Source organism: Geotrypetes seraphini, chromosome 5 (genome assembly GCF_902459505.1).
Source record: "Geotrypetes seraphini chromosome 5, aGeoSer1.1, whole genome shotgun sequence".
Classification (NCBI taxonomy): domain Eukaryota; kingdom Metazoa; phylum Chordata; class Amphibia; order Gymnophiona; family Dermophiidae; genus Geotrypetes; species Geotrypetes seraphini.
Genome location: NC_047088.1, coordinates 1,745,224 through 1,766,028, shown reverse-complemented (window position 1 = coordinate 1,766,028; position 20,805 = coordinate 1,745,224). Strand labels below are relative to the sequence as shown.

Below are 20,805 nucleotides of genomic sequence, written 5' to 3'. Positions count from 1 at the left end.
ATGTTACCATCAGAAGTGGACCCGGTTTTCCTCTTGGTGTCTCCTGCATCATCACGATCCCACCTCATTGGCGGTGGAAACTGTACTGGACTATTTGCTCTCTCTGTCCGATGTTGGCCTCAAGTCTACCTCAATCAGAGTCCACCTCAGTGCCATCACTGCGTTTCATGAGCCTATCCTCAGAAAACCTCTCACGGCTCATCCTCTGGTTTCCCGGTTCATGAGAGGCCTCTTCCATGTTAAACCACCTCTGAAGCCTCCTCCTGTCGTCTGGGACCTAAATGTGGTTTTATCAGCCCTCATGAAACCTTCTTTTGAGCCTCTTGCCACGACTTCGCTCAAACTTCTTACTTGGAAGGTGCTTTTCCTCATTGCCATCACCTCTGCCAGGAGGGTTAGTGAGCTGCATGCACTGGTCGCCGATCCACCATTCACTGTTTTTCACCATGACAAGGTGGTTCTGCGTACCCATCCTAAATTCCTTCCCAAGGTGGTCTCGGTTTTTCACCTCAACCAGTCCATTGTGTTGCCTGTCTTTTTCCCTAAACCCCATTATCATCCTGGGGAACAGGCGTTGCACACGCTGGATTGTAAGCGTGCCCTTGCATACTACCTTGACCGTACCAGGGCTCACCGCTCTTCCCCTCAGCTCTTTCTGACCTTCGATCCTAACCGTCTAGGTCGTCCTGTCTCTAAACGGACGCTTTCCAACTGGCTTGCTGCCTGTATTGCGTTCTGTTATGCTCGGGCCGGTCTCTCACTGGAAGGTGCTGTCACGGCCCACAGGGTCAGAGCTATGGCTGCTTCTGTGGCTTTCCTCCGTTCCACGCCCATCGAGGAAATCTGCAAGGCTGCCACTTGGTCCTCAGTTCACACGTTCACTACTCACTACTGTCTGGATGCCTTCTCCAGACGTGATGGACACTTCGGCCAATCTGTGTTACAAAATGTATTTTCCTAATGGCCAACCATCCCTCCTCCCTCTCTGTTAGCTTGGAGGTCACCCATGCGTAAAGAATATGCTGCCTGCTTGTCCTGGGATAAAGCACAGTTACTTACCGTAACAGGTGTTATCCAGGGACAGCAGGCAGATATTCTTACGTCCCACCCTCCTCCCCGGGTTGGCTTCTTAGCTGGCTTATCTTAACTGGGGACCACGCACTCCTCCGTCGGGTGGGAAGGCACTCGCGCATGCACGGTGCGGCCAACTAGAACTTTCTAGTTAAAAAGGTCCGTACCGGGGCTCCGTCGGTGACGTCACCCATGCGTAAAGAATATCTGCCTGCTGTCCCTGGATAACACCTGTTACGGTAAGTAACTGTGCTTTTTGTGTGGTATTAAGAGAACATGACACATTTTCTGGGCTAGGGTGTAATTCTGAGAGATGGCTGTTTTGCATTTGTCTTAATTTTGCCCTAATAATTTGTTTCCCTTACAGGCAAGAGGAAGAGCGCAGAAGGCGTGAAGAGGAAGCAAGAAGACAGCAAGAAGAAATGATGAGGCGCCAGCAAGAAGGCTTCAAGGGAAACTTTCCTGATTCAGTATGAATTTTAATCTGTTACAGTAATGATAGTAAAAGTAATCACTATATTGGCACTTAGGGAATGGGAATGGTCTACCTGTTAAACACTGTCAGTGGTGTAGTAAGGGAAGACAGTGCCTGGGGTGGAAGGAGATAGCACCTGTACCCCCTTTACTATGCTACTGTGCTGCAGTGGGGTGGCATGACAGAGTACGGACAAAAGTGCATTTACTTCCCTTGCTAGGGTCATCTTATCCTCCCCTTTTCCTCAATCTCGGAACACTTCTTGCTACATGGCTCTGCCTGCAAGCCGTCAGCTGCTTATCTCCTGCATGCGCTCCTCTCTAGTGTTCATGTACACACATTCTTGGGCTGCTCCTCGCTGACACCTGGGGATTTGGGGAAAGCTTTCCTGGGCTATCCTCAGCATTGCCCAACATACTTTAGCCTTTTCAGAGGTTCTGAATATGGTTCCTGCACCTTCCAGCTTCCCAAAGCAGGCCAGGATTCTCTAGGCCTATGCTGAAGCTCTCCTGTACGTGAGTGGGAAAGCTGTGCATACCCAGAAGAGACCCAGCCAGACCCAACACAGACTTGCTTTTCCTGTTGCCTAGTGACCTTGCTTCTCTGGCCTACCTCTTCACTTTTGTGACCTGATGACATGTGTACAAAAGTTCCAAGATCACCATCGGAGAATGAGCACAGCCAACACACCAGTTCCCCAGCCAACACTGCCCAGGTAGAAAAAAAATGTTTAACCCACATTACAATACTGCCAAGGACAGCGCCCGGTGCGATCCACCTCCCCCCCCCCTTACTACAGTACTGAACGCTGTTGCCATTTTAGATTAGATAGGAGTTGATTCTGTGGCCTATCTTGAAAGTTTATAAAACATCGTCTTTTCCATTCTGCTGCTTTTTAACTGGCTCCTTATGAATAATAGCACTGTCGTATAGGTAGAGTCTGTCATCACACCATCCATTAAACCCATTCTTAAATAATCTCACTTTATTCTGAGACCAGTGGGTTATTTCTGTCTACCCGCCAGAACTTTGTAGGAAGCCTCAAACTTCAGAGACTTCAACCCCACCTCCTCTTATCACTGTCCCTGTAAGAATCAGTTTTCTTTCCTACAAGCCAGACTGTAGGAGTTTGTCTTTGCTTGTGTTGTATTTCGTGTAATTTCAATCTTTGTGTGCTTGTTTTCTGCCCTCATGCTGTGGAGGCTCCCTGCGGGGACTGCTCCGACTGCAGGAGATCGCAGACCTTTGGGGAAAAGTCTGCTTCTGTTTGGTTCCTTGTTTGTCAGTAAGTCCTCTGGACAGCCTGCATGTCAGTTCAGGGCTCAGTGACCGTTCCCTTGAGAGCTAGTTCACCCCAGTTTCATCTGCTAGAGCGCAGGCTGCGTGCTTCCATGGAAGTGCACCTGGGATCAGAGCCAGACTGTTTCTCCATCAGGTGTCTGTGCGGCATGTCCGAGGGTGGCAGTGGTACCGGCCATGGAGGTCCGGCCAGTGGGGCAGTCGGAAGACTTGAAGTCCAGCTTTCCGGCTCTCTAAGGCAGTGGATCTCCCTGTGAGCTGTTTCAGCTCTGCTGCAGTATTTCCCATTCAGCACATATCACTGTGAGTACAGACTTACCGCCTGAATCAGTCATTTTTGGGGGTCTTAAAAAGGAAGTTTAGGGTGGTTTCCCTGCATGCCCTACCCCACCCCTAAAATTGCTGTTTTTGAGTTCTCTCTGGTTTTTAGTCAAAATCGGCACCTGCAGCGGCCATCTTGGATTTTACCCAATTTGATTTTAAAGTTTTTTCATACTTGCCAGCTTCAGTTTTTGTAAGAAAACCACATAGATGGCCTCCCCAGGGCAGGATGTAATGGATTCATGCCTTATTTGCAGTGGATGGCTGTCGAATGCGCAGCCATGTTCCACATTTGCTGCGGTGAGTTCAAGGCTTGCCTGGATTCGATGCCTTCAACCTCCAAAGAGGGTCTTCTAGCGCCTTCTGTCCAGACTAGAGAGCTGCACTGGGATGACTGGAATCACGCGGGACCCACGGTTTCCCCCTTCTGGTCGTGGGGATCCCATAGGGACATCCCCTCTTTTTGCGGGATCCCATGGGGACCCGTCTCGGAGATCACGCAGGGTTGGAGGCAGCTCGAGCCAAGTGGCTCATCTTCTTTTCCTGCCCTCCTGCAGCTTGCAGCACTCCCAGCATGCCACACGTAGCCGACCCGGAAGTCTTCCCCCGACGTCAGTCGACGTTGGAAGGAAAGCTTCACATTGGCCATGTGCAGCGTAAAGGGCCCTGCTGCCCTGCGAAGAAGAGTGGCTCTAAAGTTGGGAGAGGTTGGGAGATGGTTCTGTTTCGCGTACTCTCAGCTGTTGCACATGTACTGCGAGGGAGGGGGAGGCGCTCCTGCTGATTCTAGAAAAGTCATTGAAGGCGCATCTGGGTGCGCAATGACACCAAGTGGCCCCCCCGGGTGGGAGTCCTGGCGCTCACCGTCAGGGTAGTTTGTGTTTACCATAGTCGTGTGTCGCCTCCAAGGTATTCCTGCGCCTCGCATGCCACATCGCAAAGAAAGAGTGGAAGGAAGGATGCAGTGAGTCTTGCGGGAAGGGGGCAGAAAAGGAGGGAGGGAGCGAGGAAGAGGGCACGCATGTGTTTTAATTAGGAGGAAGTGAGTTGGGATGTAGGAGGGGCCCAGATGCGAGACAAAGGAGGGAGGTAGTTTGTTTTTGCTTTTTGGACACAAAAGGCAGGGAAAAGATTCCTGGTCAGCACTTTCTATGAGAGGAGCAACATTAATGGAAAGAGGACATGTTGGCTGCTGTGGTTGGGGTTTTCCTGTATATTGTACAACGAGGAAGGGAAACTGTCTATAGGTCTTTGGTTTTTATAGCAAGCTAATTAGCTAGTTTTGATGTCCATAACTTGTTGAATGGCATAAACTTGGGAGAGAGGACAGAGGAAGAGAGAGAGGGAAAGAGATGCTGAGGTGGGGGAGGGAATAGAAAGGGGGAATTGGGCATGAGTGTGTCAGAGGGAAAGAGAGATGGTGTACATGGGGTATGGAAAAAAAGAGGAGAATTTTTGGTCATAGGCAGGCAGTGAGGTACAGATGAGAGGGAAGAAAAAGATGAGGGAGAAATGTGGTGGAAAGGGAACAGTGTGACAGATTGAAAGGGATGCAAGAGGGGAGGAATGCTGGACATAGTGCTGAAGGGAATGGAGGGAGAGATGTGGCATGGTGCCGGAGAGGGGTGATAGATGGAGAAATGTTGGGCATGGGACTGGTGGGCAGGGGCAATAGATTCTGCACATGGTTCCAGGGGATGAGAGAGGGATAAATGCTGGACTATGGTAGGAGGAACCAATGGACAGCAACAGAAGACAGGAAAGCGGAAAAAAGAAACTGGGACCAACTTGATGGAAAAATAAGTCTCCAGACAACAATGGTAAAACGTGGAATTTATTGACTAAAATATATTAGCTTTGGGAAATATATATAGCAGATGTCTTTGTATTGTGTTCAAAAGAAAAGGAAATGCATTTCTGGTTTTATTTCTACAGTGTTGAAGTACTTGCTGACCCTTGCTGTGGCTGGTGGGGATCCCCAAGAACCGCCAGCAGAGGACCTCCTCTAAAGATGGCCGGAACTCTCCTCCACCAAGCGCAGCAGTCGCTGGCAGCATCCATGAGCCTTTGAGGTGCCAGCATCTGTGAGTCAGGGATGCTACTGCTGCCTGCCAAGCTTGTCAAAAGGGACCCCTGGCCAACTGCAGGAAGTCCTCAGCTGACAGTTTGGGGGTCCTCATCAGCTGAGTATCCTCTATAATAAAACCCTAAGCACACATGCGCACTTACGACGGCATGTTCCCTGACAGCATGATGTGTCCCTCCGTGCCAAATTCCATTTTCGACCACAGAGGCAGGGAACATGCTGGCGACTCCTCCCTCCTGCCCTCACTCACCAACTGCTGCCGCTCCTCTTCAAAGCAGCCTGCTGAGGTTCGCCGGCCGTCTGTAACGAACCTCGCAGGCCGCTCTCCACCTCGGTAGTACGTTCCCTCTGACATCTTGGAGCAACATTTCCAGTGATGCCTTTTGGGTTTGCAGCAGCTCCCAGGACCTTCACCAAGCTGATGGTGGTGGTGGCTGCTCATCTTCACATTCTGGGTGTCCTGGTTTACCCGTATCTGGATGACTGGTTGATCAGAGCTCCTTTGGAGTCCAAGGACGTCGGGCTGTTCTGAAGGTGGTACAGTTGCTGCAACGCCTGGGCTGGGTGATCAATTTCAAGGTGATTCACCTCTTGCAGATGCAAGATTTGGAATACCTAGGAGTTCAATTTCACACTGGACAGAACAGTGTTCTTGCCTGTATCCCATCAGGATAAGCTCTGACAAGCTATCAGCGACCTTCTGGCCACTCTGATTCCAACAACATGGCAGTATCTACAGGTTCTGGGGACCATGGTGACAACGATCAATGTGATCCCTTGGACGAGAACCTGTCTGCAGGATGCTCTGCTTTTGCACGGGGAGTCCACAGCGGGACTCGATACATGCACCCCTGCCCTGGTCGAATGTAGCACAGATCGTTCTTGCCTGGTGGTTGCGACCTCTCTCGCTCTCCAGGGGCCTTCCCCTCCTGATCTCAGATTAGGTGATTTGTCTACAGATGTGAGTCTCAGTGGCTGGGGAGTGGTGTATTTGACCTTCCCTGTTCTGGGCCAGTGGGCTCTGTCAGGGCGCAAATGGTCAATCAATCCCCTGGAACTTTGGGTGTTTTGTCTGGCTCTCCTCCACTTCAAGCGTCATCGAGCAGTCCGCATATTCTCAGACAATTCCACGGCAGTGGCTTATATCATTCAGCAGGGAGGGGTATGAGGAGTCCCTCCCTGTGTGTGGAGGCTCAGCTTCGCTTCTGGTGGGCAGAGAGACACCTAGTGGCACTGTCAATGGCGCATGTGGCAGGAGTGGACAATGTCCAAGCGAACGCCTGGATGCTCTGGTTCAACCCTGTCTATAGGAAGTTCTCGGTCTTGCCTCCATGGCCCATGATAGGTCATCTGTTGAGATGGATAGCAGCCCATCTGGTGATTCTTGCCACTCTCAATTGACTAAGGTGGTCGTGGTATGCCGACTTGGTTCGGCTCCAGCAGGATCGGGAGCTCTGGCTGCCTTGTCATCTTCGCCTCCCCACACAGGGTCTGATTGCACTACAGGATCCAGACCGCTTTGGTCTTATGGCATGGTTCTTGGGCCTTTCCTAGCTGGGGCTATTCTTCGGCTATGGTTTCCATGTTGCTTCACACAGTAAAAGGAAATCAACAGTGGCTGCCTATGAGAAGGCTTGGAGATATTATCAGACCTGGTACATCCTGAAACAGGTGGATCTGTCTGTTCTGGAGTTTATGCAGGATGGCCTGAAGAAGGGCCCTAGCGGTGGCTTCTCTCAGGGTGCAGATTGCTGGGCTCTCATGTATGGGCCTTCCTTCTCTTTGGTATCTCATCCAGATGTAGCCTCTTAAGTATTTTTCCCTATCTGTCCTGGTGGGCTCACAATCTGTCTAATGTACTTGGGGCAATGGGGGAGGGATTAAGTGACTTGCCCAGGGTCACATGAAGCAGCTTGGGTTTGAACCCACAACCTCAGGATGCTGAGGCTGTAGCTTTAACCACTATACCACACACTCCCCCAGTGGTTACTGATCCCCCTCCCACCCCCCAAATATCTACATGAAACAGTCCATATCTGTCTCTGACATAAGAACATAAGAATTGCCGCTGCTAGGTCAGACCAGTGGTCCATCATGCTCAGCAGTTCGCTCACGGGGCAACCCTTAGGTCAAAGACCAGTGCCCTACTAGAGTCTAACCTTACCTGCGTATGTTCTGGTCTAGCAGGAACTTATCTAACCTTTTCTTGAATCCCTGTAGGGTGCTTTCCCCTATAACAGCCTCTGGAAGAGCTTTCCAAATTTCTACCACTCTCTGGGTGAAGAAGAACTTCCTAACATAAGAAGCTTCATCTCCGGATAATAATAATAATAATAACTTTATTCTTCTATACCGCCACAATCTTGCGACTTCTAGGCGGTTTACAATCAAGAGAGCTGAACATTCAGTGAAATACAATAAGCAGATATTCAGAGGAAATATAGAGAGCAGAGACCTTAAGAGGCAATAGTATAGAAATACAATTTGCTGAGCAAAAATGTAAGATGTACATTTTAGTAGATAATGTCCGACAGGACCTGTTGGGAATAAATAGCAACGTAAAATTACGATAAGATGAAGATAACAGATTATATATATAACAGTGCCGTAAGTTCTGGTGGAATAGAGAGGGGGGAGGGATAGGGGAGAGCGGGTCAATTGTTTAGGTATTTCTGGAATAGGTATGTTTTTAGGCGTTTCCTAAATTCCCCGTAAGTAGTGGGCGAAAGCAGTTGGTCTAGGTCTTTGCCCCATAGGGCTGCTTGGTGAGAGAGAAGGTGTTCGCACACGCGGAGGCCCTGCCAGGCGTACAACTCTCGTAATTTTTAGTCACCCATATCTTTCTATGCCTCTCGTAAGGAAATGTGCATCTAGTTTGCTTTTGAATCCTAGGACGGTCGATTCCGCAATAACCTCCTCTGGGAGAGCATTCCAGGTGTCAACCACTCTCTACGTGAAGCAGAACTTCCTGATATTTGTCCTGAATTTATCCCCCCTTAGCTTCATTCCTTGTCCTCTTGTCCGTGTCAAATTGGACAATGTAAATAATTTTTTCTGCTCTATTTTGTCGATTCCTTTCAATATTTTGAAAGTCTCGATCATATCTCCTCGCAGTCTCCTTTTCTCAAGGGAGAACAATCCCAGTCTCTTAAGTCGATCCTCGTATTCCCAAATAAGATCGGCCCAAGTATCGAGCCCTGGAGCACACCACTATTCACTTTCTCCCAATAGGAGAACTTCCCATTTATGCCCACTCTCTGTTTTCTGTTCTCCAGCCATTTGCCTATCCATCTTTGTATATCCCTCCTCTATTCCATGGCTTTGTAGTTTCCTGAGAAGTCTTATGTGTGGAACTTTGTCAAAAGCGTTCTGGAAGTCTAAGTATATTATGTCCACCGGTTCTCCACTATCAATTTGTTCGTTCACTGTCTCAAAAAATTGAAGTAAATTTGTTAAACATGATTTCCTGAAGCCATGTTGACTGGCTTTCATCAGGTCGTGTGTATCCAAGTGCCGGACTATGCTATCTTTAATCAGTGCTTCAACCATCTTTCCAGGGACAGACGTAAGGCTCATAGGTCTGTAGTTGCCCAGTTCTCCTCTATATCCTTTTTTGAAAATTGGTGTGGCATTTGCTATCTTCCAGTCGACCGATATCTGCCCAGTTTTAATTGTTAGGTTGGCAAGTTTTTGCAATAGCTCTCCGATTTCAACCTTCAATTCTTTTAGGACTCTCGGGTGAATTCCATCCGGTCCAGGGGATTTGTCACTTAAGTTTGTCGATCTGGTAGTATATCTGATCCAGGTCCACTTCTACTGTGGTGAGGCTGTCTTCTATTACTTCTTTAAACACTTCCACTGCTTCTGGTATCATTGTAAAGACGGACACGAAGAAGGAATTTAGCCTGTCTGCAATCTGTTTGTCTTCCTTGATGTACCCTTTTCTTCCCTGCTCATCCAGCGGTCCCACCGCCTCTTTTGTGGGGGGTTTTCCTTTTACATATCTAAAGAAGGGCTTGAAGTTTTTGGCCTCTTGCGCTATTTTCTCCTCATAGTCCTTTTTGGCATCCCTCACCGCCTTGTGACATTTCTTTTGATCATCTTTATGTTTGTTTTCGTGCGTTTCCACTTTTTAAAAAAGTCCTTCTTTTCTTTTATGGCTTCCTTCACCTATCTGGTTAGCCATGCCGGTTCTCCTTTGCCTTTAGTTCTCCTTTCTTTGGAAATCCGCAGAATGTAGAGATTTTGTGCTTCTGTGATAGTATTTTTCAGTAGGGACCATGCCTGATCCGTTTCAATTTTGTCCCTCTTTTTCGTGAGCTGTTGTTTTACCATTAAAGTTTAAGGTCATGGTTAAGGTTTTGGTACGTTTTCCTGTCCCGATGTCGAGTTTAAAGTTGATCATGTTGTGATTGCTCGTCCCCAGCGGGACCGTGACTTCTACTTCTTTTGTCGATCCCGCAAGGCCATTTAGGACCAAGTCCAAGGTGGCGTTGCCTCTTGTCGGCTCTATTACCATTTGTTCCAGGAAGCAATCCCCTAGTGCCTCCAGGAACTTGGCCTCCTTGCCGCAGTTGGAGGTACCCAGGTTCCAGTCTATCCCCGGGAAATTGAAGTCTCCCAGGATTATTACATTGCCTGTCTTGCATTCTTGTTTGAATTCCTCTATAATTTCTGAGTCTGTTTCCTCCGTCTGTCCTGGGGGTCGATAGTAAAGGCCAATTTTTGTGTATGCGCCTTTTCTACTAGGAATCTTGATCCAGAGGGACTCCAGCTTCTCTTTCCTATCCGTTGTAACCACTTCAACAGATTCTACTCCCTCCTATCCGTCGTAACCACTTCAACAGATTCTACTCCCTCCTGAACATATAGGGCAATACCTCCACCTTTGTGCCCTACTCGATCTCTTCTGTATAGTTTGTATCCCTGTAGTACTGTGTCCCATTTGTTTTCTTCATTCCACCATGTTTCTGTTATGCCAATGATTTCCAGTTCATCGTGTCTTTCTATTGTCTCTAATTCACCCATTTTGTTTCTCAGACTTCTAGCATTCGTATACATACATTTGAGTTCTCTTTGTGTTACCTTCTTGGACTTTCTACGCTTAGCTGTCTTTATTGTTTCTTTCACAGTATCCTTTTCTGCTCCTGCGTTGTCTCCCTTGTTTGCTGTGGAGTCGTTCCTTCCTGCCTTGCCTCCTTTATTTGCTGAGAGGTCGTCCCCTTCTGTGTCTGAGTAGTTGCCCGTGGTTCCTTCTTCGGGGCATCCTGTCGCTCGGGCCATCGACTGGTGATCGACTGTCGTCTTTCCCCTGTCTTTTAGTTTAAAGCCTTCTTGATGGCCTTCTTCATTTGTACAGAGTCTATCCCCTTTTAACTTTAGAGACTGTCCTCTCGTTCTTCCCACCTTGGAGAGGGTGAACAATCTCTCTTTCTCTACTAAGTCAATTTCCTTCAATATCTTGAATGTTTCAATCATGTCCCCTCTGTGTCTCCTCTTCTCAAGGGATGAAGAGGTCCAGTTTCTCTAGCTTCTCATTGTACGGCAATTCCTCCAGTCGTGCTGGCTGGTCCTCATCAAATTGTATCCGTTAAGGTGATCAATGATGCGGTCCTTTATCAGCGCTTCTACCATCTTTCCCAGTACCAAAGTCAGACTCACTGGTCTGTAGTTTTCCGGATCTCCCCTCAAACCTTTCTTGAAGATCAGATCGGCGTAACATTCACCACTTTCCAGTCTTCCTGAATCTTTCCCGATGTGATCGACAGATTGGCTATTAGTTGAAGCATTTCAGCTATAACATATAATAATAATAACTTTATTTTTGTATACCGCATTACCATGGAAGTTCTATGCGGTTAACAGATGAAGAGACTGTACATTACAGCGAAGTTGCACATTTTTTTTTTTTGGCATAGCTGCATTTACATAACCCATTTCAGTTCCTTTATTACCCTCTGGTGGATGCCATCCGGTCCCGGGGATTTATTGCTTTTAAGCCTATCAATCTGTCTGGATACCTCTTCTAGACTGACCGTCTAACCTGTCAGTTTCCTTTCTTCATTTTCAATGTATAGACTGTCGGCTTCAGGTATATTGGATAAATCCTCTTCGATAAATACAAACGCAAAAAATGTGTTCAGTTTGTCAGCGATGGCTTTGTCCTCCTTTAGTACTCCCTATATTCCATGGTCATCTAACTGCCCAACTGCTTCCTTTGCGGGTCATTTCCCCTTAATATATCGAAAGAACGGCTTAAAATTTTTAACCTCCTTGGCTATTTTTTTCTCTTAGTCTCTTGTGGCCCCTCTCCTGACCTTATGGCACTTGCTTTGATGTTTGTGCTTTTTCCAGTTTTTGTCTGTTTTTGTCCTTTTCCATTCCTTAAACATTTCTGATCACTTCCTTCACTGCTACAATGAACCATGCTGGTTCCTTCTTCTTCCCCTTGGAACCCTTGTTGATACGTGCTTATCCTCTTCCTAATCTTCTTCCTCACCCTGACTCTCATCCCTTCGTAGTTCCCTTTTCGGAAGTTCAGTGCAGTAGCCATCATTCTAGATTTAGTTTTTGTTCCTGTGTCTAGTTTGAAGCGAATCATGTTGTGATCACTGTTTCCCAACGTCCCTTCTACTTCTATATCTTGTGCCAGTCCTCGTAGTCCATTTAGAATTAAGTCCAGTATTGCATTTCCTCTCATATTTTCCATGACAAGTTGTTCCAGGAAGTAATCGCCTACAACATCCAAGAACTTGGTCTCCCTAATATAGATGGAGTTGCCTAGGTTCCAATCTATCCCCGGATAATTGAAATCGCCCATGATAACTGCGTTGCCTCCCTTGCATTCATGTTTAATCTCGTCCGTATTTCTCCATCAGTCTCTTCGGACTGCCCTGGAGGTCAGTAGTAGATAAGAACATAAGAATTGCCGCTGCTGGTCGATCTTTGTATCCGTTCCATTTGTTCCCGGTATTTTGACCCATAGAGACTGTACCTTATTGTTCGTTTGCGGCATGTTCTCTCCGATATACTCAATTCCCTTTTTTATGTTTAGTGCAATACACCCACCTTTTTGTCCTACTCTGTCCCTGCGATATAACTTGTATCACAGTGTCTCAGACGTCCTCATTCCACCATGTTTCCGTGGTGCCAATGATGTGTAGGTTATCTTTTTGTACCATAGCTTTCAATTCTCCCATTTTATTCCTTAGGCTCCTTGCGTTTGTATACATACACTTAAGTTTGCAGCCTGTTGCTGTTTGGCATTTCCATCCCCCTTCTGTCTCCCTCACTTCCATCTCTTTCGATCACTTTGGATTTGCCTATGATCCGGTGAGTCTTCCCTACAATCTTCTTGCATGGTATCCTCTGGATATACCGTTTTCCAAACCGTCAGCTTTCCCCTTCTTCTTAGTTTAGAAACTTCTCAATTTCCTGCTTGATGTTGCTTGCAAGTATCCTCGTTCTGTCTCCGCTGAGGTGGAGTCCATCCTTCCTGTATAGCTTGATCTTCCCCCAGAACGTCATCCATTTGCGCACGAAGTGGAATCCTTCCTCACACCAGTGTCTCATCCATGCGTTGACTGCTTGCAGTTCCGTCTGCCTCTTCCCATCTGCCTTGGGTACCGGCAAGATCTCCAAGAACACTACCCTCGGCGTTCTGATCTTCAGCTTCCTTCCTAGCATCTGGAACTGGTCTTTCAGTGTTTCCCTGATGTAATTCTGTTGCTCATGTCGTTTGTCCCAACGTGGATTACCACCGCCGTATCTACCCCTTCCGTGCTGTCGATGATCCTGTCGATGCGGCTACCTCTACCTTTGCTCCTAGCAGACAGGTCACCAGCCGATCCTTTCATCCTCCCGCTATGTGGCTGTCAACTTGTCAGATGATGGAGTCCCCCACGACGATTGCTGTCTTCTCTATCTTCTCTTGTCTCTAGCTGCAGGTCCATGTCCTCGGTGTGCTTCCATCCTTCCTCTCCCGGCGTTGGCTTGCACTGGACTCGTCTTAAGATCAAGACCATATTTCTTGTGGCCATTACCTCAGCCTGTTAGGTTTCAGAGCTTCAGGCTCTCTCCTGCCAGGATCCTTTTCTGTGTATTACAGATTCTGGTGTGGTGCTGCACATTGTTCCTTCCAAAAGTGGTTTCAACTTTTCATGTGAATAAGGAAGTCCGGCTTCCTGCTTTTCCTTCCTCCAGCTCGAGGGAGTAGGACCAGGTGTTGTGGTCCTTGGACGTGCGCAAGCTGTTGCAGTACCTGGAGGTCATGAACGAGTTTCACCTCTCACCATCTGTTCGTTCTGGCGAGTCCTGCCTGCAAAGGTAAGCTAGCTTCTAAGGCCAGCATTTCCAGATGGATCTATATGGCCATTTCCCTGGCTTACATGGTGGCCGGGAAGAAGCCCTTCATCATGGTGTGGGCTCATTCTACCCAAAGGTGTTTCATCCTTTTGGGTAGAGTCGTCATCTATTTCTTTGGATGAGATATGCAGGCTGCTACCTTGTCTTCCTTACATATGTTCACCAAGTTTTATAGGATCAATGTGGCAGCCAAGTATGATGTTGCTTTTGGTGCCTCTGTTTTGGCAGCTGGCTCATCAGTCCCACCCTGATTCTCCGTGACTGCTCTGTTACGTCCCACTGGTCCCAGAATAAAGTGGGATTGTACAAGAATGAAAGATTAGGTTCTTACCTTTGCTAATCTTCTTTCTTGTAATTGCTCACTTTATTCTGGGAACCTGCCCTGTACTGTGCTGATTGTCTGCCTTTCCAAATACGGATAAACTGGATTTCTGTTTTCTGACCAGCCTTTCTAAGAGTGCCATCAAAATGGGTTAGCACTTGGATTTCTTGGGGGGGGGGGAGAGGAGGTCCCTAGTTCAGACACCCTTTTCTGTCAGTGCAGGCGGTCTCTCCTTATAACACTGTTTTTTGTTCAGGTTTCTAATGTTTAATGACCTGGTTCTCTCATTTTTCATTGTTGCTGTTTTGCAATTGTTAATATGAGCAGAATAGACTTGTTGGGGAGTATCCCTGTTCCCCTCTCTTGTTGTTGTTCTCTACAGATGTTCTTGGCTGCTTTAAGACTAACTGATTCTTACAGGTATGGTAATGAGGTAAGAGGGGGATGGGTTTAAGTCTCTGAAGGTTGAGGCTTCCTACAAAATCCTGGTGGGTAACGGAAATAACCCACTGGTCCTGGGATAAAGTGTGGATTTACAAGAAAGAAGATTAGCAGAGGTAAGAACCTAATCTTTCATGCTTTACCAGCTCTCAAGTCCATTGAACTGTCTGGATCTAGTAATTGGTTTTCTTTGTTGAGAGTATGTTTAGAGCTGCTTCGGGATTGATATGCCCTAGAAACAGAAAAATGAAGGCCAATAAAGACTGTATAACCTATCCATTCTGCCCACCTACCCTGTTCATTATTCTTTCAAAGTCAGAGTGAGTGTTTTATGGGTGAACTGTCTTCCTGTTTCAGAGAGAACAAGAAATGCGAATGGGACAGATGAACATGGGAGGTAAGTTGATGAAGTTGCTTATATCTTTTCGTGTTTTCTGTTCCAGACAGCAATGGATTCTCTTAAGCTTGAATCAGGTAGGCGAGCACTGTTGAGTTTGGTTTCCAAGGGTTTCAGTGTGAAAGCAATGACTGGGAAAAATAGGATGTTAGGAAACAAGATCTTTTGCTGTGGTTCTGCTCTCAGGTCATCCTTATGCTCCCTGGCATGAATATAACGGCTATAGTTTTCTAGCACATGGACAGTGAGAGCCCATTTAAGTTTAGCTATTAAATTGTAAAGGAAATGAGAGATGCCGTGTAATGGTTGAGTAGAACTTGGTTTTATTGCCAGTTGCTAGGAGGATTACCCTCAATTTTTATATCCCTTTTCCCATTTCAAACTGGCCATCACAGAATCATTCTTGGCCAGGGACCATTAATAGGGACTTTTTAATGCCATTCTCATTAAGAACTCAGCTAATGTGAAGCTTTCAGTATGGTTGCGGTGCTGCTACTGAATCTCCAGGGACCATATGGATCATCTGTGTAGCACTGCCACTGACCCCACAAGGTCTGTCCTCTTTCATTCATTTTTAATGTTCTTTGAAATGTCCAACCCTATAGAATACAGCAGTTTCTCTTATGTCAAGCTCAAAGGTTTGACCATTTTACTTCCCTTCGCATTCAGCAACATTGGTTATCCTATTACTGGATAGATTTTTAAGATCTTGCTCTTAATCCCAATACTGTTCTCTATGGTTATTGAACAATCATCAGTTGGTTCTCCCCCTCCTTCCAGGGCATGTGTAGAGTCAACCAGACAAACCGCTTTTTGTTTTTGCTGTGATAACTGCGTTAGTCCACTTCTAAAGATAAATAAAAAGCTACCTTTTTATTTGACTAAATTGATATATGTTGATTAGCTTTTAAAGGCGATATTATTACCTTTTTGGCCTCGGCTCTTTCGAATTCTCTCCCCAGCTCTTTATACCAGGTTATCCTACAAAATAATTCAAGGCAACCTTTTAAGCTACCATTTTTGCCCTAGCCTTTGAAGATCTGATCCCATGGATGCCTGGAGGTTAACTGATACAGTTTCACCTGTACCTGTTTGTATTTCTATTCACTCTCATCCAACATGCATGAGTAAATTTCTTTCCTATCATACAGTGGAGTGCTGTATCATTTTATTTAATTGTAGTGATTCTGTAAAAAATGCAATAGGCACATCATTCCTGAGCTCTTGGGTAGTCAATCCCTTCCCTTGAGATCTGTGTAGAGCGCCTCATTTAGTATTTTCTTCACTCTGGGCTGTCCTGTACCCCATCAATTTTTGTCTCCTACATGTGAGATTATAGAAGCCTGTCTGCTCAACTCGAATTTCTTTTTCATCCGATTGCAAGACTTTTTGTTCGTGCTACAGAGGCTCTCAGCTTGGATCATCTCTGGCTCTGGGAAGAGCCCAGATTCTGAGGTCCAAAGTCTGAAGCCCAAGGGGCAGTCTGCTTTGCAGTGCACCCACTTGGCTGGCCTGCACTAAAAGTCCAGAAGCTCAGGGACTTGTCTCTTGGGAGCAGGGTTCACCCCAGGTTCTGTCTGCAGTGTGTTTGAGCACAGGCTGAGTGGCTCCACGGTGTGTTTTTTACCTGGATAGGGGCTGGCTGTATTTCCTTCCCCCTGCTGCATGCGTGGGTTCTGCTGGAGGTTGAGGTCTTTGGCTGGTCCCCGAGGCAGTCAGAAGAAGCAAAGTTTCCAGGCTTGTTGAGGCAGAATTTCTCCCATCTCTCTGGCTGCAGTTTCATCCTAGGCAGCTCCCAGTATAAGCATGGCACAGTGAGTTTAAAGCTGATAGCCTGGGGCAGAAAAATATGGGGGGGTGTCCTTAAAAGCAATTTATATGTTTGCTTATTTTGGGGGTTAGAGCTAAGGTTCCCTACCTCTAAAATCCTGAAATCACTCATTTTTGTCTCCTAGTGTAGCTCCTACAGGCCATTATTGGTGCTAAAATTGATGCCATGGCAGCCATCTTGGATTTCCTGATTTGAAAACAGAAACCTCTATCTGCTTGAAAACGCCTCAATTTTGCTTAAAATTAGGTGGGATGAACTCTGATCAGGATACATCAGATTCATACTAAATTTGCGCTGGATGGTAGGCCAAGGACAATCTGTGTGCTGTGCCTCACAGCACGTGAGGAGGGGCAGCAGCCTTGGGCTTAGCCCTATCTAGTTTCCCTGGAGGTTTGAGATACCAACTGACTCAAGTTCCAGGCCAAAAGTCCTGGTTATAGCCTGGAAAAAGCAAAAATGTGTCCCTGGTGTAACACAGCTTCACACCTGCTGCGAAACTGCAGAAAGGGACACAGGAGCAACCGCAAAGGATCTAGGGGCCTCTTGGGTACTGTTTTGCTCAGAATTTATCAATATGGTGTATGAAGTATATTTAATAGCAGCTGCATGGAACCCTCAGGGTTTACAGCAATGCTTGCACCTGGAGTCTCTTCCACCAAGGGTGCAGTTTCCCCCCTCAATGAAGCCATGCAGAAGAGATATTGAAAGCGTTATAATACTTCAAATGAAGATCAGATTTGTCCATGAGCCATACAGAGAAGGTACACAATATTACAATAATCCAGAAAGCTTAATACTAAGGATTGTACAAACAGCTGAAAAGGAAATTATATTAATATTTTTGACACTTCAGATGATATTTAGTAGCTGGGAAAACCAGCAATGTTGAATATAAGCTTCTGAAGGAATGTGGTCTGTTTTAACCTGTAAGTAAGAGGTAAAAGCCCTTAAGCATCTCTCCAGTCCGACACAGCTTCACTGATGGGTAATAGCTCACCATGACTAGCAGGTGGAGACTGAGACATAAACTTTTGGCTATAATACAAATGGGCTGTGCATTCCCATATACACTCAGTCTGCTCTCAGTCTCCAGCCTGGTGGTAAGTCTGTGCAGTCTTCCCTGGTTTAGTGTAGACCTGTTGGATTTTGTTTAGACCTTCTTGTCCTCATCTGTGGTGTCGGATTGACCTTGGGGAACCCTTTTGAGGGTCCATCTGACCTTGGGGGTGTTACATTCGACAGGTCAAGTCCTTCCCTGAAATTTTTTCACTAGAGGTGCCTCAACTTTAAGCCTTGCTACCAATACCAGCAAGGCATATGGTTTAGAGAGCCAGTGGGGTCTATTCAATTGTCCCTTACACTAGGGGGAAAAAAATGCTGAAGCAGCGCTGGTCTAAAGGGAAGCCTTCAATTGAGGTAAATTGCAGTTAATTGCTAACCAGCACTTTTTATTTTTCAGCTAATAGCGATTTTTGCAATGAGCACTTATAAAGGTACAAAAGTGCTCCTTGTGTTCCCATCATGAGGTTGATGCGGCCGGCCTGTGTTCATGGTGTGCTGGCCGCTGCAACTGGAAATCCTTGTCTGCTTTGAATGCCAGCGAGTAGGGTTCCCCTTCACGAGGGTTTCGCGCATCAGCAGCAGGCAGGGGGAAGCCTGGACTTCCCTACTGCCCACGCAGAGATTTTCCCAGCCACCAACAGTCAGGGGGAAAAAAAAAGATAAGGGTTTCCCATAACGCAGAGTGTGCTGGGGATTCCCTTACCGCTGCTGTCAGCTTACCTGTTTTAGTAGCTGGGCAGTTCAGGCCTCTTTGCTGCTGTAGGCTTCAAGGGGAGTTATTTTCAGCGGGTTTTGTGCTAGTTTTGGCGGGAAGCTCCTCCATTTTGTCTGCAGCCTCAGGTGACCTTCCCCCTGTATTGGAGAGACAGGTGCAGGCTTCTACTGAGTCCTCTGCTTTGGCAGTGAGTCCTTATGTGCCGCTAGGAGGGTTTTCCTCAGATTTTGTACAAGCCTTGTGCAAAGCTTATCTTCAGGTGGCTGGGGGTACTGTTTCCTTCCCAGGAGTCTCAGGTTTTTCGAGGGGTCTTTTGCCCCCTACGTCCACCCCTGTTTGGCCTCCCTCAGCGCCAGTTGTGACTCTGTCCCCCGCTCCTCCCCTTCTCTGTCCTAGCAGCCAAGGGTCGTGTGGGATGGCAAATTTTGGTTTGAGGCGTTTTCATCTGATGAGGACTTGTACCCCTTAGGGGACCTCCAAGATCCTCTCGGGGGGACGGATGCCACTGGAGAGTTTCATGGAACAGCTAGCTGGCAAGGACGCATCGGTGGTGCACATTTTTCAGTGGGAAGAGCTCCAGGAGCTTATTCAGGTTGCGTCGGTCCTGCGTTTTGAGGAGGATGCAAAGCAGCCCCTGTGTGTGGTAGACTCCCTGCTTCGGGGGATCCGCTCTGCATCCCGCTCTTTTTTCCTATGCATCAGGATATTCAGGATATTATGCTCGCGTAATAGAAGGCACTGGAAACGCCTTTTCATTTTGTGCAGTCCATGGTTCGCCTGTATCCCATTCCAGAGAGGGATAGAGATACCTTGAATGCACCTGTGGGGGACACGGTAGTTTCATTCATTAGAAACATAGAAAGATAGAATATGACGGCAGGAAAGGGCCACCAGCCCAACAAGTCTGCCCACTCTAAGGACCCTCCACCCTAAGCACTTCCCCAAAGTGAACCCACATGCTTATCCCACTTTTTCTTAAAATCGAGCACGTTCTGAATTCATGTCCCCCGGAAATTATGAAAGCGGCTCCATTAGAATTTAAACTATTTTTGCTGAATTACTTAGCCCATAACCTAAAAAATGGAAAGTTCCTCACTAATAAGGATCACATAATAATAACCCCAATTCAAAAAAATAGTAAAGAATCATCAGCACTGATAACCAACTATAGACCAGTAGCATCCATTCCATTTATTGTAAAAATCATGGAGGGATTAGTACACACCCAATTGATGGAATATCTTGATCATTTCTCTCTCTTACATGAAACTCAGTCCGGTTTTAGACCTTTGTTCAGTACTGAGACAGTAATTGCGGCTATCTTAGATAATCTGTGTCTATTATTTAGCAAGGGCCTCAATGTCCTGATCATGCAATTTGATGAGCTCTGCCTTTGACGTAGTAGACTATGGGAAAAATGCTACAATGCCTAGACACTATTGGTATCAGGGAAGAGGTGTTGAACTGGTTTCCTTATGTCCCATACCTACCAAGTACGTTTCAACTATGATCTTTCCGATACCTGGAGCAATCCATCTGGCGTACCGCAAGGATCACCATTATCCCCATTGCTTTTCAATGTTTACATGTCCTCACTAGGTGCGCAATTAACCCAGCTGGGGATAAAATTATTCATTTACGCAGATGACTTTACGATCATCATCCCATTTGCTAAATCTCTCGGAAATTACTCCCAAGGCATCAGAAGCACTAAATTTGATGGAGCAATGGATGACTGACTTCAAGCTAAAACTTAATTCAGAAAAAAAATTTTTTTTCGGCGCTTCGACACATCCGCTTGACACCAAAACACCACTATGCATCAATAAACTTAGTTACCCTATTCAGACTACTATGAAGATATTAGGTGTAACTCTGGATCAATGCCTAACCATGAAAGACCAAGTAGACTCCTTAATCAGAAAGGGTTTTTTCACTTTCTGGAAACTTCGATCCATTAGAGCATATTTCAATATGTCAGCATTCAGAGTTCTAGTACAATCCCTCATACTGAGTCAACTTGATTACTGTAACATCGCCTATTTAGCAATTTCCCAAAAGAATGTGCGACGATTACAATTGATGCAAAATGCAGCGGTCAAACTAATTTTCGGGCTGAGGAAGTTTGATCATGTGACACCTTACTACCGACAGCTACACTGGTTACTGATGGAGGCACGCGTAAAGTTTAAGTTCGCCTGCTTCTGCTTTAAAGTACTATACGGACTAGCCCCTAAATACATAACTGACCTTTTCTCCTTCTTTGCCAACAGGCATAAGAGAAGCTCACATTCGAACTTCGTTTCCCCCCCAGTTAGAGAATGTAAACTCAAAAAACACATTCAACACATAGAAATATAGAAGATGACGGCATAAAAGGGCTACAGCCCATCAAGTCTGCCCACTCTGCTTATCCACCCC

At 46.5% G+C, this 20,805-nt stretch overlaps 1 protein-coding gene across 2 annotated transcripts in view; it reads left to right on the top strand.

Moving 5' to 3' along the window:
* Positions 1-20,805, top strand: part of NONO (non-POU domain containing octamer binding) — a 360,169-nt gene that overhangs the window by 248,079 nt on the left and 91,285 nt on the right. For both annotated transcript variants that reach the window (XM_033945165.1, XM_033945166.1), the window contains exons 8-9: positions 1,439-1,541; positions 14,737-14,776. In XM_033945165.1, the coding sequence (XP_033801056.1) occupies positions 1,439-1,541; positions 14,737-14,776 (143 nt within the window). The remainder of the gene's footprint in view (positions 1-1,438; positions 1,542-14,736; positions 14,777-20,805) is intronic.